This window comes from Ranitomeya imitator, chromosome 3 (genome assembly GCF_032444005.1).
Source record: "Ranitomeya imitator isolate aRanImi1 chromosome 3, aRanImi1.pri, whole genome shotgun sequence".
Classification (NCBI taxonomy): domain Eukaryota; kingdom Metazoa; phylum Chordata; class Amphibia; order Anura; family Dendrobatidae; genus Ranitomeya; species Ranitomeya imitator.
In genome coordinates, this window is record NC_091284.1 from 548,695,689 (window position 1) to 548,712,131 (window position 16,443).

At 47.1% G+C, this 16,443-nt stretch overlaps 1 protein-coding gene across 2 annotated transcripts in view; it reads left to right on the forward strand.

The window, feature by feature from the left end:
• The first annotated feature begins 990 nt into the window (after positions 1-990).
• The window catches only part of GRTP1 (growth hormone regulated TBC protein 1), a 164,027-nt gene continuing 148,574 nt past the window's right edge, over positions 991-16,443 (forward strand). Inside the window, exons 1-2 of one of the 2 annotated variants that reach the window (XM_069757885.1) lie at positions 991-1,401; positions 11,967-12,040. In XM_069757885.1, the coding sequence (XP_069613986.1) occupies positions 12,000-12,040 (41 nt within the window). In that variant the 5' untranslated portion in view covers positions 991-1,401; positions 11,967-11,999. Of the gene's footprint in view, positions 1,411-11,966; positions 12,041-16,443 lie in introns of both variants that reach the window. The other variant, XM_069757886.1, reaches the window with a different exon arrangement.

Genomic DNA, 16,443 nt, shown 5'->3' on the forward strand with positions numbered 1-16,443 from the left:
GTGCGGCAGGCAACAGGAGAGAGGCAGAGGGTGTGTGCGGCAGGCAGCATGAGAGAGAGGGTGTGTGCAGCAGGAGAGAGGCAGAGGGTATGCAGCAGGTAGGAGAGAGGCAGAGGGTGTGTGCTGCAGGAGAGAGGCAGAGGGTATGCGGCAGGCAGCAGGAGAGAGGCAGAGGGTGTGTGCAGCAGGCAGCAGGAGAGAGGCAGAGGGTGTGTGCAGCAGGAGAGAGGCAGAGGGTGTGTGCAGCAGGAGAGAAGCAGAGGGTGTGTGCGGCAGGAGAGAAGCAGAGGGTGTGTGCGGCAGGAGAGAGGCAGAGGGTGTGTGCGGCAGGAGAGAGGCAGAGGGTATGCAGAAGGTAGCAGGAGAGAGGCAGAGGGTGTGTGCGGCAGGAGGCAGGCAGCAGGAAAGAGGCAGAGGGTGTGTGCAGCAGGCAGCAGGAGAGAGGCAGAGGGTGTGTGCAGCAGGAGAGAGGCAGAGGGTGTGCAGCAGGTAGCAGGAGAGAGGCAGAGGATGTGTGCAGCAGGTAGCAGGAGAGAGGCAGAGGATGTGCAGCAGGTAGCAGGAGAGAGGCAGAGGGTGTGTGCGGCAGGAGAGAGGCAGAGGGTGTGCGCGGCAGGCAGCAGGAGAGAGGCAGAGGGTGTATGCAGCAGGAGAGAGGCAGAGGGTGTGCAGCAGGTAGCAGGAGAGAGGCAGAGGGTGTGTGCAGCAGGTAGCAGGAGAGAGGCAGAGGGTGTGTGCAGCAGGAGAGAGGCAGAGGGTGTGTGCAGCAGGAGAGAGGCAGAGGGTGTGTGCAGCAGGAGAGAGGCAGAGGGTGTGTGCAGCAGGAGAGAGGCAGAGGGTGTGCAGCAGGTAGTAGGAGAGAGGCAGAGGGTGTGCAGCAGGTAGTAGGAGAGAGGCAGAGGGTGTGTGCAGCAGGTAGCAGGAGAGAGGCAGAGGGTGTGTGCAGCAGGAGAGAGGCAGAGGGTGTGCAGCAGGTAGTAGGAGAGAGGCAGAGGGTGTGTGCAGCAGGTAGCAGGAGAGAGGCAGAGGGTGTGTGCAGCAGGTAGCAGGAGAGAGGCAGAGGGTGTGTGCAGCAGGCAGCACGTCCCCAGGTTAGCAGTGACGGCATGAGTGCTCACTGTCAGTGCCTGCTGGGGAGACACAGCCCGGGAACAGGAGCCTGGGAGTCACTTCTCCGTGTCAGCCGCCGGCTCCCGACACAACCTGCCAGTCTCCTCTGAGCGCTTATTCCAGCTTGTGACCGCCCCCTGGAGGCTGCGCCTCTCTGTGCTCAGCCTGCAGGCCACACCTCTAGGCGGATGATTGACACTTGGCTTTGGCGAAGGAAAGAGTGCGGGACTGTGGCGAGGACATGGAGGAGACCTCGGCGCGGTGTGAGCGGTAGCGGCACATTCCCCTCAGGTAACTCAGGTAATATGAGTGACGTTCCCGCAGGACGCGTGTGAGCGCCGCTGGCAGTGTGCGGGACAGGTGCGGGCGGCTCAGCTGGTGGGTTACTTTCTTGGGTTTCATTCCCTGGCAGCTTGTTTAACCCTATGCGGGCGGTAGTAATGAGCTGTGGTGTCTGGTGAAGCGCCACCACTATCACACATGGGCCAGTCTATGGCTGTATATATATATACATATATATATTAGTCTTTATTGTCGCCTTATGAGTTGTCTGATGTGACTAGAGGTCCGGAGCTATAATATACATCGTGTCCACATCTCTCATTTTCACTTTGAGGATAAGTTCACACAAACAAAACAAATTGGCTTTTCATTCAGAAAGTCATTGCCTGCTGTTCATATATAGCTTCGGTCTGTGAGAGGAAAGTCACTTATTTTCCCTGCCCCATTGTATATTATTGATGTTTTTATAGGATTTTTTATTTTTTTTTTAGCTGATCACGCTCTGACCAATATATACCGTAGTTGTGCGAACTATATCTGAGGTAAAAAAAAAAAACTGGGTAAGACGAGTAAGGACGTGTGGTGTAAGAGAGTGAATAACGTCTGTGACTCTGTTTTATGGAAGGTCGCCTCATCGCTAAACACAATCTTCTGGAAAAGTCTTGCATCACTGTGATCTCATGAAGCATATCTGTAGCAAGCGCGCATCGTTTGGGTCTGTCCGCCGGTTTTATGGCGTGTAACAGCCGCAATTTGTACCCCGTAAACAGACCCGTATCTTTACCACCTTATGAACTGTAGCCTTGCTGAGGTGTAATTGTCGAGCACACGTACAGATTTTTTTAGGGCTCCTTAGGTAGCTATCCCATATAGCCTCTACAGACTCGTCACTCACTGATGGCCTACCAGAACGGGGTTTCTCCACCAAACTGCCAGTTTCCTTCAACAGCTTATCCCGTAATGTTATTCCCATGTGGTGGCGCTTCGTTATAAACGCACCGATATTCACATAGCACTTTGGTCACGGATTCAAATTTAGCGAGTTACAGAACACACTGAACTTTCCTCTGTACCGTCCACATCTCGACTGGCATGGAAAACCACACAGTTGGCATAAGCTTGTTGCTGCATGATGCCACAGACCAGGCAGTGTATTAATCAAAGTTCAGTTTATCAGGGGTTAATCCGACTGGGGGGCTCAGCAACAGCTTCAATGAGTTTGTGTTGTTTGATTGGTTTTTGTTATCTCTCCACATGGACAGGTCTGATACTATTGGGCCAGAGAAAGGGCGCCAAAATGTAAACTATATATAGATCATGTGACTGGTCAAAAGTGCACCATGACTTTACGGACACACTGTATATAGAAACAGCACCATATAGATCAGTGTTCTCCAACTCCGGTCCTCAAGAGCCACCAACAGGTCATGTTTTCAGGATTTCCTTAGTATTGCACAGGTGATAATTGCATCACATGGACAGGCAAGCATTCAATCACCTGTGCAATACTAAGGAAATCCTGAAAACATTACCTGTTGGGGAACACTGATATAGATGAATTCAGGGTGCAGGGCCCTCCAAACATGAATCCATTTGTATAAATAAGAAAAAAAGAGGCAGCACTCCACTAAATTATGAAAAAATTGGACTTTATTAGTATTCTGGTGTATTCTTTCTTGTGGCAATTTGTGACTGTTCACATTGGACACGTTACTTTCCAGCTGCAGCTTGCACACACAGGTAGTGTTCTATTTGTCTGTTCATAAAAGCCACATTTTTCCTCCTGCATACACGTATGTGACTTTTCAGACTGGACATGCGTCTTCAGATGCAGCATACATACACGTATGTGACTGTTCAGACTGGACATGCGTCTTCAGATGCAGCGTACATACACGTATGTGACTGCTCAGACTGTACATGCGTCTTCAGATGCAGCGTACATACACGTATGTGACTGCTCAGACTGGACATGCGTCTTCAGATGCAGGGTACATACACGTATGTGACTACTCAGACTGTACATGCGTCTTCAGATGCAGCGTACATACACGTATGTGACTGCTCAGACTGGACATGCGTCTTCAGATGCAGGGTACATACACGTATGTGACTGCTCAGACTCCGATTGCAGCGTACATACACGTATGTGACTGCTCAGACTGGACATGCGTCCTCAGATGCAGCGTACATACACGTGACTGCTCAGACTGGACATGCGTCTTCAGATGCAGCGTACATACACGTATGTGACTGCTCAGACTGGACATGCGTCCTTAGATGCAGCGTACATACACGTATGTGACTGCTCAGACTGGACATGCGTCTTCAGATGCAGCGTACATACACGTATGTGACTGCTCAGACTGGACATGCGTCCTTAGATGCAGCGTACATACACGTGACTGCTCAGACTGGACATGCGTCTTCAGATGCAGCGTACATACACGTATGTGACTGCTCAGACTGGACATGCGTCCTTAGATGCAGCGTACATACACGTATGTGACTGCTCAGACTGGACATGCGTCTTCAGATGCAGCGTACATACACGTATGTGATTGTTCAGACTGGACATGCGTCTTCAGATGCAGGGTGCATACACGTATGTGACTGCTCAGACTGGACATGCGTCTTCAGATGCAGCGTGTATACACGTATGTGACTGCTCAGACTGGACATGCGTCTTCAGATGCAGCGTACATACACGTATGTGACTGTTCAGACTGGACATGCGTCTTCAGATGCAGCGTACATACACGTATGTGACTGTTCAGACTGGACATGCGTCTTCAGATGCAGCGTGCATACACGTATGTGACTGTTCAGACTGGACATGCGTCTTCAGATGCAGCGTGCATACATGTATGTGACTGTTCAGACTGGACATGCGTCTTCAGATGCAGCGTGCATACACGTATGTGACTGCTCAGACTGGACATGCGTCCTCAGATGCAGCGTACATACACGAATGTGACTGCTCAGACTGGACATGCGTCTTCAGATGCAGCGTGTATACACTTATGTGACTGCTCAGACTCCGATTGCAGCGTGCATACACGTATGTGACTGCTCAGACTCCGATTGCAGCGTACATACACGTATGTGACTGCTCAGACTGGACATGCGTCTTCAGATGCAGGGTGCATACACGTATGTGACTGCTCAGACTGGACATGCGTCTTCAGATGCAGGGTGCATACACGTATGTGACTGCTCAGACTGGACATGTGTCCTTAGATGCAGCGTACATACACGTATTTGACTGCTCAGACGGGACATGCGTCTTCAGATGCAGCGTACATACACGTATGTGACTGCTCAGACTGGACATGCGTCTTCAGATGCAGCGTGTATACACTTATGTGACTGCTCAGACTGGACATGCGTCCTCAGATGCAGCGTGTATACACGTATGTGACTGTTCAGACTGGACATGCGTCTTCAGATGCAGCGTGCATACACGTATGTGACTGTTCAGACTGGACATGTGTCCTCAGATGCAGCGTGTATACACGTATGTGACTGCTCAGACTGGACATGCGTCCTCAGATGCAGCGTACATACACGTATGTGACTGCTCAGACTGGACATGCGTCTTCAGATGCAGCGTACATACACGTATGTGACTGCTCAGACTGGACATGCGTCTTCAGATGCAGCGTACATACACGTATGTGACTGCTCAGACTGGACATGCATCTTCAGATGCAGCGTGCATACACGTATGTGACTGTTCAGACTGGACATGCGTCTTCAGATGCAGCGTGCATACACGTATGTGACTGTTCAGACTGGAAATGCGTCTTCAGATGCAGCGTGCATACACGTATTTGACTGCTCAGACTGGACATGCGTCTTCAGATGCAGTGTACATACACGTATTTGACTGCTCAGACTGGACATGCGTCTTCAGATGCAGCGTACATACACGTATGTGACTGCTCAGACTCCGATTGCAGCGTGCATACACGTATGTGACTGCTCAGACTCCGATTGCAGCGTACATACACGTATGTGACTGCTCAGACTGGACATGCGTCTTCAGATGCAGGGTGCATACACTTATGTGACTGCTCAGACTGGACATGCGTCTTCAGATGCAGGGTGCATACACGTATGTGAGTGCTCAGACTGGACATGCGTCTTCAGATGCAGCGTGTATACACGTATGTGACTGCTCAGACTGGACATGCGTCCTCAGATGCAGCGTGTATACACGTATGTGACTGTTCAGACTGGACATGCGTCTTCAGATGCAGCGTACATACACGTATGTGACTGCTCAGACTGGACATGCGTCTTCAGATGCAGAGTACATACACGTATGTGACTGCTCAGACTGGACATGCGACTTCAGATGCAGCGTGCATACACGTATGTGACTGCTCAGACTGGACATGCGTCTTCAGATGCAGCGTACATACACGTATGTGACTGCTCAGACTGGACATGCGACTTCAGATGCAGCGTACATACACGTATGTGACTGCTCAGACTGGACATGCGTCTTCAGATGCAGCGTGCATACACGTATGTGACTGCTCAGACTGGACATGCGTCTTCAGATGCAGCGTACATACACGTATGTGACTGCTCAGACTGGACATGTGTCCTTAGATGCAGCGTACATACACGTATGTGACTGCTCAGACTGGACATGCGTCTTCAGATGCAGCGTACATACACGTATTTGACTGCTCAGACTGGACATGCGTCTTCAGATGCAGCGTACATACACGTATGTGACTGCTCAGACTGGACATGCGTCTTCAGATGCAGCGTGTATACACTTATGTGACTGCTCAGACTGGACATGCGTCCTCAGATGCAGCGTGTATACACGTATGTGACTGTTCAGACTGGACATGTGTCCTCAGATGCAGCGTGTATACACGTATGTGACTGCTCAGACTGGACATGCGTCTTCAGATGCAGCGTACATACACGTATGTGACTGCTCAGACTGGACATGCGTCTTCAGATGCAGCGTACATACACGTATGTGACTGCTCAGACTGGACATGCATCTTCAGATGCAGCGTGCATACACGTATGTGACTGTTCAGACTGGACATGCGTCTTCAGATGCAGCGTGCATACACGTATTGGACTGCTCAGACTGGACATGCGTCTTCAGATGCAGTGTACATACACGTATTTGACTGCTCAGACTCCGATTGCAGCGTGCATACACGTATGTGACTGCTCAGACTCCGATTGCAGCGTACATACACGTATGTGACTGCTCAGACTGGACATGCGTCTTCAGATGCAGGGTGCATACACGTATGTGAGTGCTCAGACTGGACATGCGTCTTCAGATGCAGCGTGTATACACGTATGTGACTGCTCAGACTGGACATGCGTCCTCAGATGCAGCGTGTATACACGTATGTGACTGCTCAGACTGGACATGCGTCTTCAGATGCAGCGTGCATACACGTATGTGACTGTTCAGACTGGACATGCGTCTTCAGATGCAGCGTACATACACGTATGTGACTGCTCAGACTGGACATGCGTCTTCAGATGCAGCGTACATACACGTATGTGACTGCTCAGACTGGACATGCGACTTCAGATGCAGCGTGCATACACGTATGTGACTGCTCAGACTGGACATGCGTCTTCAGATGCAGCGTACATACACGTATGTGACTGCTCAGACTGGACATGCGACTTCAGATGCAGCGTACATACACGTATGTGACTGCTCAGACTGGACATGCGTCTTCAGATGCAGCGTACATACACGTATGTGACTGCTCAGACTGGACATGCATCTTCAGATGCAGCGTACATACACGTATGTGACTGCTCAGACTGGACATGCGTCTTCAGATGCAGCGTGTATACACTTATGTGACTGCTCAGACTGGACATGCGTCCTCAGATGCAGCGTGTATACACGTATGTGACTGTTCAGACTGGACATGCGTCCCCAGATGCAGCGTGTATACACGTATGTGACTGTTCAGACTGGACATGCGTCTTCAGATGCAGCGTGCATACACGTATGTGACTGTTCAGACTGGACATGCGTCTTCAGATGCAGCGTGTATACACGTATGTGACTGCTCAGACTGGACATGCGTCCTCAGATGCAGCGTACATACACGTATGTGACTGCTCAGACTGGACATGCGTCCTCAGATGCAGCGTGTATACACGTATGTGACTGTTCAGACTGGACATGCGTCTTCAGATGCAGCGTGTATACACGTATGTGACTGCTCAGACTGGACATGCGTCCTCAGATGCAGCGTACATACACATATGTGACTGCTCAGACTGGACATGCGTCCTCAGATGCAGCGTGTATACACGTATGTGACTGTTCAGACTGGACATGCGTCTTCAGATGCAGCGTGCATACACGTATGTGACTGTTCAGACTGGACATGCGTCTTCAGATGCAGCGTGTACACACGTATGTGACTGCTCAGACTGGACATGCGTCTTCAGATGCAGCGTACATACACGTATGTGACTGCTCAGACTGGACATGCGTCTTCAGATGCAGCGTACATACACGTATGTGACTGCTCAGACTGGACATGCGTCTTCAGATGCAGTGTACATACACGTATGTGACTGCTCAGACTGGACATGCGTCCTTAGATGCAGCGTACATACACGTATGTGACTGCTCAGACTGGACATGCATCTTCAGATGCAGCGTACATACACGTATGTGACTGCTCAGACTGGACATGCGTCTTCAGATGCAGCGTGCATACACGTATGTGACTGCTCAGACTGGACATGCGTCTTCAGATGCAGCGTACATACACGTATGTGACTGCTCAGACTGGACATGCGTCTTCAGATGCAGCGTGCATACACGTATGTGACTGGTCAGACTGGACATGCGTCTTCAGATGCAGCGTGCATACACGTATGTGACTGCTCAGACTGGACATGCGTGTTCAGATGCAGCGTGCATACACGTATGTGACTGCTCAGACTGGACATGCGTCTTCAGATGCAGCGTGCATACACGTATGTGACTGCTCAGACTGGACATGCGTCTTCAGATGCAGCGTGCATACACGTATGTGACTGCTCAGACTGGACATGCGTCTTCAGATGCAGTGTACATACACGTATGTGACTGCTCAGACTGGACATGCGTCCTTAGATGCAGCGTACATACACGTATTTGACTGCTCAGACTGGACATGCGTCTTCAGATGCAGCGTACATACACGTATGTGACTGCTCAGACTGGACATGCGTCTTCAGATGCAGCGTGCATACACGTATGTGACTGCTCAGACTGGACATGCGTCTTCAGATGCAGCGTGCATACACGTATGTGACTGCTCAGACTGGACATGCGTCTTCAGATGCAGCGTGCATACACGTATGTGACTGCTCAGACTGGACATGCGTCTTCAGATGCAGCGTGCATACACGTATGTGACTGCTCAGACTGGACATGCGTCTTCAGATGCAGCGTGTATACACGTATGTGACTGCTCAGACTGGACATGCGTCCTCAGATGCAGCGTACATACACGTATGTGACTGCTCAGACTGGACATGTGTCTTCAGATGCAGCGTACATACACGTATGTGACTGCTCAGACTGGACATGCGTCTTCAGATGCAGCGTACATACACGTATGTGACTGGTCAGACTGGACATGCGTCTTCAGATGCAGCGTGCATACACGTATGTGACTGCTCAGACTGGACATGCGTGTTCAGATGCAGCGTGCATACACGTATGTGACTGCTCAGACTGGACATGCGTCTTCAGATGCAGCGTGCATACACGTATGTGACTGCTTAGACTGGACATGTGTCTTCAGATGCAGCGTACATACACGTATGTGACTGCTCACGCTTGCTCTCCTTCTCTCCATGCACATGCGTAGAGTTCTGTGCCTGTTCACACTGGATGGATGTGAGCTCCTTCATCACACAGGCAGCTGTTTGTAGATATTTATATCCTCCTTTGATTCCTGGGAGTTGTATTACAATGTGGCTCTCTTGTGGGTTGGCCGCACCTAACACTTTGCTGGCCATGTGATCTGATGTCTCATTGAGAAACTTCTTGCCTTTTACTTGCAGCTGTGCACGTCATAGGTCAGGTGATCAGCCAGCCTGTTTCTGGGCTCGACAATACACCCACCTTTCTCATCTGCCAATATCCTTCCACCAGGTATCTCGCCCTTCCATAGTCTCTCCCTTTTCCCCTCTGTAATCTGGCTTGGCTGACTATCTTGGAACTGACATGTAAATTTATCTGTGACTTTCGGTCATGCGTTTTCTCCAGTTATTATACCCTTTGATCATTTTGTTTTAAATATGTGTGTTGTAGCATTTGGTCTGTAGCTGTGAGTAAAGGGTTGTCCGGTCTTCTGCTAAAGGACTGCAGTCGCTTTTTGTGACTGCGGATTTCTGAATTCGGCCATTGCGCACTCTGCCAGTATTCTCCAGGGGTTCTGATGGTCACTTAAGCGCAAGTATGCGTTCTGGATACATGTGATCTCGTGCCAACTAGAAGTGCTCGGCCTAGCTCAATACCAGTGACCTGAGTGAGCTTGGAACTTGGTCGGAAGTTTGTAAGTTGCACACCTGTGGTGATGTGACCGCCCGCTCCCACCGGCGACACTGGAGAATCCTGACCGCGTGCGTGCTGTAAGGATTCAAAAGTCTGCAGTCGTGTAGTATTCTGGCTCAAAGAGCTTTGAAAAACTGCATCATTTTTGTATAACTCGAGGTCACACTACAATTTTGGGGGTTCTTGTGCCATTTTTGCCCAGCTCAGACAAAGTGGGTGGAGATTAGATGGGGGCATGTCAATCGCTACTTGTCAAATTTATGACCTGAGGCGGTGTTCGCTAAGCCATAAATCTTATTCCAGCAGGGACTGGAGTAGGATTTGTGGCGAGGCGGTCACAGAGGTGTATGGCCTTCATCTGATATCTAAGGCGTGCACACCTCATCATGAATTAGGAGTGTCTGACTCCAGCACATCTTCTCAAGCCTGGCATGGGCAATGCTGGTCTTGATGAATCGGTCCCATAGAGTGACTGCAGACTTTCTTCAGAATATCGGACAACCCGTTAGCGATAACCGTGGCACATGGCGATGTGTGTTTTTAGCTATGCTTCAATAAAGGAATACAAATTTCTGCACCGCATGCTTGAATTTTATAAATTTTCTTTTGGATCCATGGGAACATCCTTTCAGACGGGGTTTAGACAAGTATTTCATGGTCTGTATATGGCTCGCTTGGGGCGGGGGGCACAAAAAAAAAACACCTTACCTAGAGCAAGCTGAGTTTAATTACAAAACAGGACCACTGAACACTACAAGCGGAAATTCTGTGACATATAACAAAGGAATTCATCATCTCTGTATGCTAGTCTTGATCCAATGTAATCTGGACCAATATACACCTTTTATTAACTTGAGCACATTTTTCGGCTACAGGTGCACAAGTGACAAGGAACGCACTCCTGCTATAATTGCCATCTCAAACATATACCGTAAATTATAGTGTAGCGCCCTTTTTATAAGGCTAAGTTCACACTAGGCATTTTTGCTGTTTTTTGTTAATGCTATTTTTCAGCTGCATTTTAAAGTACCAGCAAAGCCTACGAGATTTCAGAAATATCATGTTCACACATTTGTGTCATCAATATTTTGTGCTTTGCATTTTTTTTTTTTTTTTTTTCTTGACATAAAGCATGTCCCTTCGTTCAGCATTTTTGACCCATTGACTTGAATGGGTGGTTAAAAACCACAACACAGATGATGATGATAATAATTTTATTTCTATAACGCCAACATATTCCGCAGCGCTTTACATTTTAGAGGGGACTTGTACAGACAATAGACATAACAGCATAACAATAAACACAGATCAAAACGGATACAAAGAGGAATGAGGGCCCTGCTCGCAAGCGTACGATCTATGAGGAAAAGGGGAGACACGAGAGGAGGATGGTAACAATTGCTTTCGTTGTTCGGACCAGGTATCATGTTTTTGTGCCAAAACCTGATTCTATGGAATAGGACTTTTTTTTTTTTGAACCCTAAATGTAATCAGCATGCACAGAAGAAATGTAGCATGGCAAAAAAGCACAAGAAAAACCAAGGAAAACATTGCTTCTTTCCTGCCAAGAGATCAGGTTTTTCTGCAGAAAAAAAAAAATCGCTGAAAAAACACCTAGTGTGAACTTACTCTTAAGCTTCACCCACTTTTTAAAAATCTTTCCAGAGCTGGTGTAAAAATGCCAAGGTCATCCACTTACTGGGCAGCTACCTGTTACTTACACATTTGCTACTTTTTCATGGTGTATAATGCTTTATAGGTAATTGAAAATAGCACATGCTAGGAAACCATGGGTGATGTCAGGATAACAAGGTATTGTATTGGGGTCCCACCATATGTTCTGGCAGACCAATGGTCCCACCCTTATATTTGAAGGTTGATAAAAGAACAATGTCACTCATGAATCTGGTTTCCACTTCCTGTTGTGTTTATTCCATTGTACGGCTAGCGATATTTCGGTTATGTATACATAGCAGTAATCTGGTGTCGTATCTTCCAGTAATCCGGCGCTGTTGCTTGAATTCACTTATCAATGGACACATCTAATGAAGCGGCGAGGGACCGAATACCCAGGTAAGTCCTTCCCTTCCCCACAGTCATGTCATGGGGAATAATAATACTTTTATTTATCTTGCTCCAACATATTCTACAATCTACAACACTTACACAAATAACGTCAGACCTCATCGGTTACAGGAGGAGGGAGGGCTCACAAGCAGGTGAATGTAGCAGTCCGCATACAGTTCTGCACAGGAGCTATGTTCCTGGTTGTTGCCTGTGTATGAGGTGATGTCCTGTCCCACCCATTTATGACTGCCATTACTCATGGCCACTTTGATTACGTGTATTCCCGTCAGTGTCGGGCTTGTGAGTGGAGCTGACGTTCCTCACAATGACTGAGATGTTGATAATTGCGTCTGTTTTCAGAACCTGTATGGGGGGAAAAGGTGAATTGTAGCTTCAGGGTGGATATGTTTTCTTTCAGTTCTGAACTGCATATTTGCCCAGGCAAAAACCAATAGAATTGTATTAATGTTTGTGTAGTTTCTTAAAGCGGATCTGCCACTTGAATGTCTCTCTCTATTTAACCCCTTTACCCCCAAGGGTGGTTTGCACGTTAATGACCAGGCCAATTTTTACAATTCTGACCACTGTCCCTTTATGAGGTTATAACTCCGAAACGCTTCAACGGATCCTGGTGATTCTGACATTGTTTTCTCGTGACATATTGCAGTTCATGATAGTGGTAAAATTTCTTTGATAGTACCTGCGTTTATTTGTGAAAAAAACGGAAATTTGGCGAAAATTTTGAAAATTTCGCAATTTTCAAACTTTGAATTTTTATGCAATTAAATCACAGAGATATGTCACACAAAATACTTAATAAGTAACATTTCCCACATGTCTCCTTTACATCAGCATAATTTTGGAACCAATTTTTTTTTTTGTTAGGGAGTTATAAGGGTTAAAACTTGACCAGCAATTTCTCATTTTTACAACACCATTTTTTTTTAGGGACCACGTCTCATTTGAAGTCATTTTGAGGGGTCTATATGATAGAAAATGCCCAAGTGTGACACCATTCTAAAAACTGCACCCCTCAAGGTGCTCAAAACCACATTCAAGAAGTTTATTAACCCTTCAGGTGTTTAATAGGAATTTTTGGAATGTTTAAATAAAAATGAACATTTAACTTTTTTACACAAAAAATTTACTTCAGCTCCAATTTGTTTTATTTTACCAAGGGTAACAGGAGAAATTGGACCCAAAAAGTTGTTGTCCAATTTGTCCTGAGTACGCTGATACCCCATATGTGGCAGTAAACCACTGTTTGGGCGCATGGGAGAGCTCGGAAGGGAAGGAGCGCTATTTGACTTTTCAATGCAAAATTGACAGGAATTGAGATGGGACGCCATGTTGCGTTTGGAGAGCCACTGATGTGCCTAAACATTGAAACCCCCCACAAGTGACACCATTTTGGAAAGTAGACCCCCTAAGGAACTTATCTGGATGTGTGGTGAGCACTTTGACCCACCAAGTGCTTCACAGAAGTTTATAATGCAGAACCGTAAAAATAAAAAATCATATTTTTTCACAAAAATTATATTTTTGCCCCCAATTTTTTATTTTTCCAAGGGTAAGAGAAGAAATTGGACCTCAAAAGTTGTTGTCCAATTTGTCCTGAGTACGCTGATACCTCATATGTGGCAGTAAACCACTGTTTGGGCGCATGGGAGAGCTCGGAAGGGAAGGAGCGCAGTTTGACTTTTCAATGCAAAATTGACAGAAATTGAGATGGGACGCCATGTTGCGTTTGGAGAGCCACTGATGTGCCTAAACATTGAAACCCCCCCACAAGTGACACCATTTTGGAAAGTAGACCCCCTAAGGAACTTATCTGGATGTGTGGTGAGCACTTTGACCACCAAGTGCTTCACAGAAGTTTATAATGCAGAACCGTAAAAATAAAAAATCATATTTTTTCACAAAAATTATATTTTTGCCCCCAATTTTTTATTTTTCCAAGGGTAAGAGAAGAAATTGGACCTCAAAAGTTGTTGTCCAATTTGTCCTGAGTACGCTGATACCTCATATGTGGCAGTAAACCACTGTTTGGGCGCATGGGAGAGCTCGGAAGGGAAGGAGCGCAGTTTGACTTTTCAATGCAAAATTGACAGAAATTGAGATGGGACGCCATGTTGCGTTTGGAGAGCCACTGATGTGCCTAAACATTGAAACCCCCCACAAGTGACAACATTTTGGAAAGTAGACCCCCTAAGGAACTTATCTGGATGTGTGGTGAGCACTTTGACCCACCAAGGGCTTCACAGAAGTTTATAATGCAGAGCCATAAAAATAAAACAAAATTTTTTTCCCACAAAAATTATTTTTTAGCCCCCAGTTTTGTATTTTCCCTAGGGTAACAGGAGAAATTGGACCGCAAAAGTTGTTGTCCAATTTGTCCTGAGTACGCTGATACCCCATATGTGGGGGGGAACCACCGTTTGGGCGCATGGGAGGGTTCGGAAGGGAAGGAGCGCCATTTGGAATGCAGACTTAGATGGAATGGTCTGCAGGCGTCACATTGCGTTTGCAGAGCCCCTAATGTACCTAAACAGTAGAAACCCCCCACAAGTGACACCATTTTGGAAAGTAGACCCCCTAAGGAACTCATCTTGATGTGTTGTGAGAGCTTTGAAACCCCAAGTATTTCACTACAGTTTATAACGCAGAGCCATGCAAATAAAAAATATTTTTTTTTCCACAAAAATTATATTTTAGCCCCCAGTTTTGTATTTTTCCAAGGTTAGCAGGAGAAATTGGACCCTAAATGTTGTTGTCCAATTTGTCCTGAGTACGCTGATACCCGATATGTGGGGGGGAACCACCGTTTGGGCGCATGGGAGGGCTCGGAAGGGAAGGAGCATCATTTGGAATGCAGACTTAGATGGATTGGTCTGCAGGCGTCACATTGCGTTTGCAGAGCCCCTAATGTACCTAAACAGTAGAAACCCCCCACAAGTGACCCCATATTGGAAACTAGACCCCTCAATGAACTTATCTAGATGTGTTGTGAGAACTTTGAACCCCCAAGTGTTTCACTACAGTTTATAACGCAGAGCCGTGAAAATAAAAAATCTTTTTGTTTTCCCACAAAAATTATTTTTTAGCCCCCAGTTTTGTATTTTCCCAAGGGTAACAGGAGAAATTGGTCCACAAAAGTTGTTGTCCAATTTGTCCTGAGTACGCTGATACCCGATATGTGGGGGGGAACCACCGTTTGGGCGCATGGGAGGGCTCGGAAGGGAAGGAGCATCATTTGGAATGCAGACTTAGATGGATTGGTCTGCAGGCGTCACATTGCGTTTGCAGAGCCCCTAATGTACCTAAACAGTAGAAACCCCCCACAAGTGACCCCATATTGGAAACTAGACCCCTCAATGAACTTATCTAGATGTGTTGTGAGAACTTTGAACCCCCAAGTGTTTCACTACAGTTTATAACGCAGAGCCGTGAAAATAAAAAATCTTTTTGTTTTCCCACAAAAATTATTTTTTAGCCCCCAGTTTTGTATTTTCCCAAGGGTAACAGGAGAAATTGGTCCACAAAAGTTGTTGTCCAATTTGTCCTGAGTACGCTGATACCCCATATGTTGGGGTAAACCCCTGTTTGGGCACACAGGAGAGCTCGGAAGGGAAGGAGCACTGTTTTACTTTTTCAACGCAGAATTGGCTGGAATTGAGATCGGACGCCATGTCGTGTTTGGAGAGCCCCTGATGTGCCGAAACAGTGGAAACCCCCCAATTATAACTGAAACCCTAATCTAAACACACCCCTAACCCTAATTCCAACGGTAACCCTAACCACACCTCTAACCCTGACACACCCCTAACCCTAATCCCAACCCTATTCCCAACTGTAAATGTAATCTAAACCCTAACCCTAACTTTAGCCCCAACCCTAACTGTAGCCCCAACCCTAGCCCTAACCCTAGCCCTAACCCTAGCCCTAACCCTAGCCCTAACCCTAGCCCTAACCCTAGCCCTAACCCTAACCCTAGCCCTAACCCTAGCCCTAACCCTAGCCCTAGCCCTAACCCTAGCCCTAACCCTAGCCCTAGCCCTAACCCTAGCCCTAACCCTAGCCCTAGCCCTAACCCTAGCCCTAATGGGAAAATGGAAATAAATACATTTTTTTTTATTTTTCCCTAACTAAGGGGGTGATGAAGGGGGGTTTGATTTACTTTTATAGCGAGTTTTTTAGCGGATTTTTATGATTGGCAGCCGTCACACACTGAAAGACGCTTTTTATTGCAAAAAATATTTTTTGCAATACCACATTTTGAGAGCTATAATTTTTCCATATTTTGGTCCACAGAGTCATGTGAGGTCTTGTTTTTTGCGGGACGAGTTGACGTTTTTATTGAAAACATTTTTGGGCACGTGACATTTTTTTATCGCTTTTTATTCCGATTT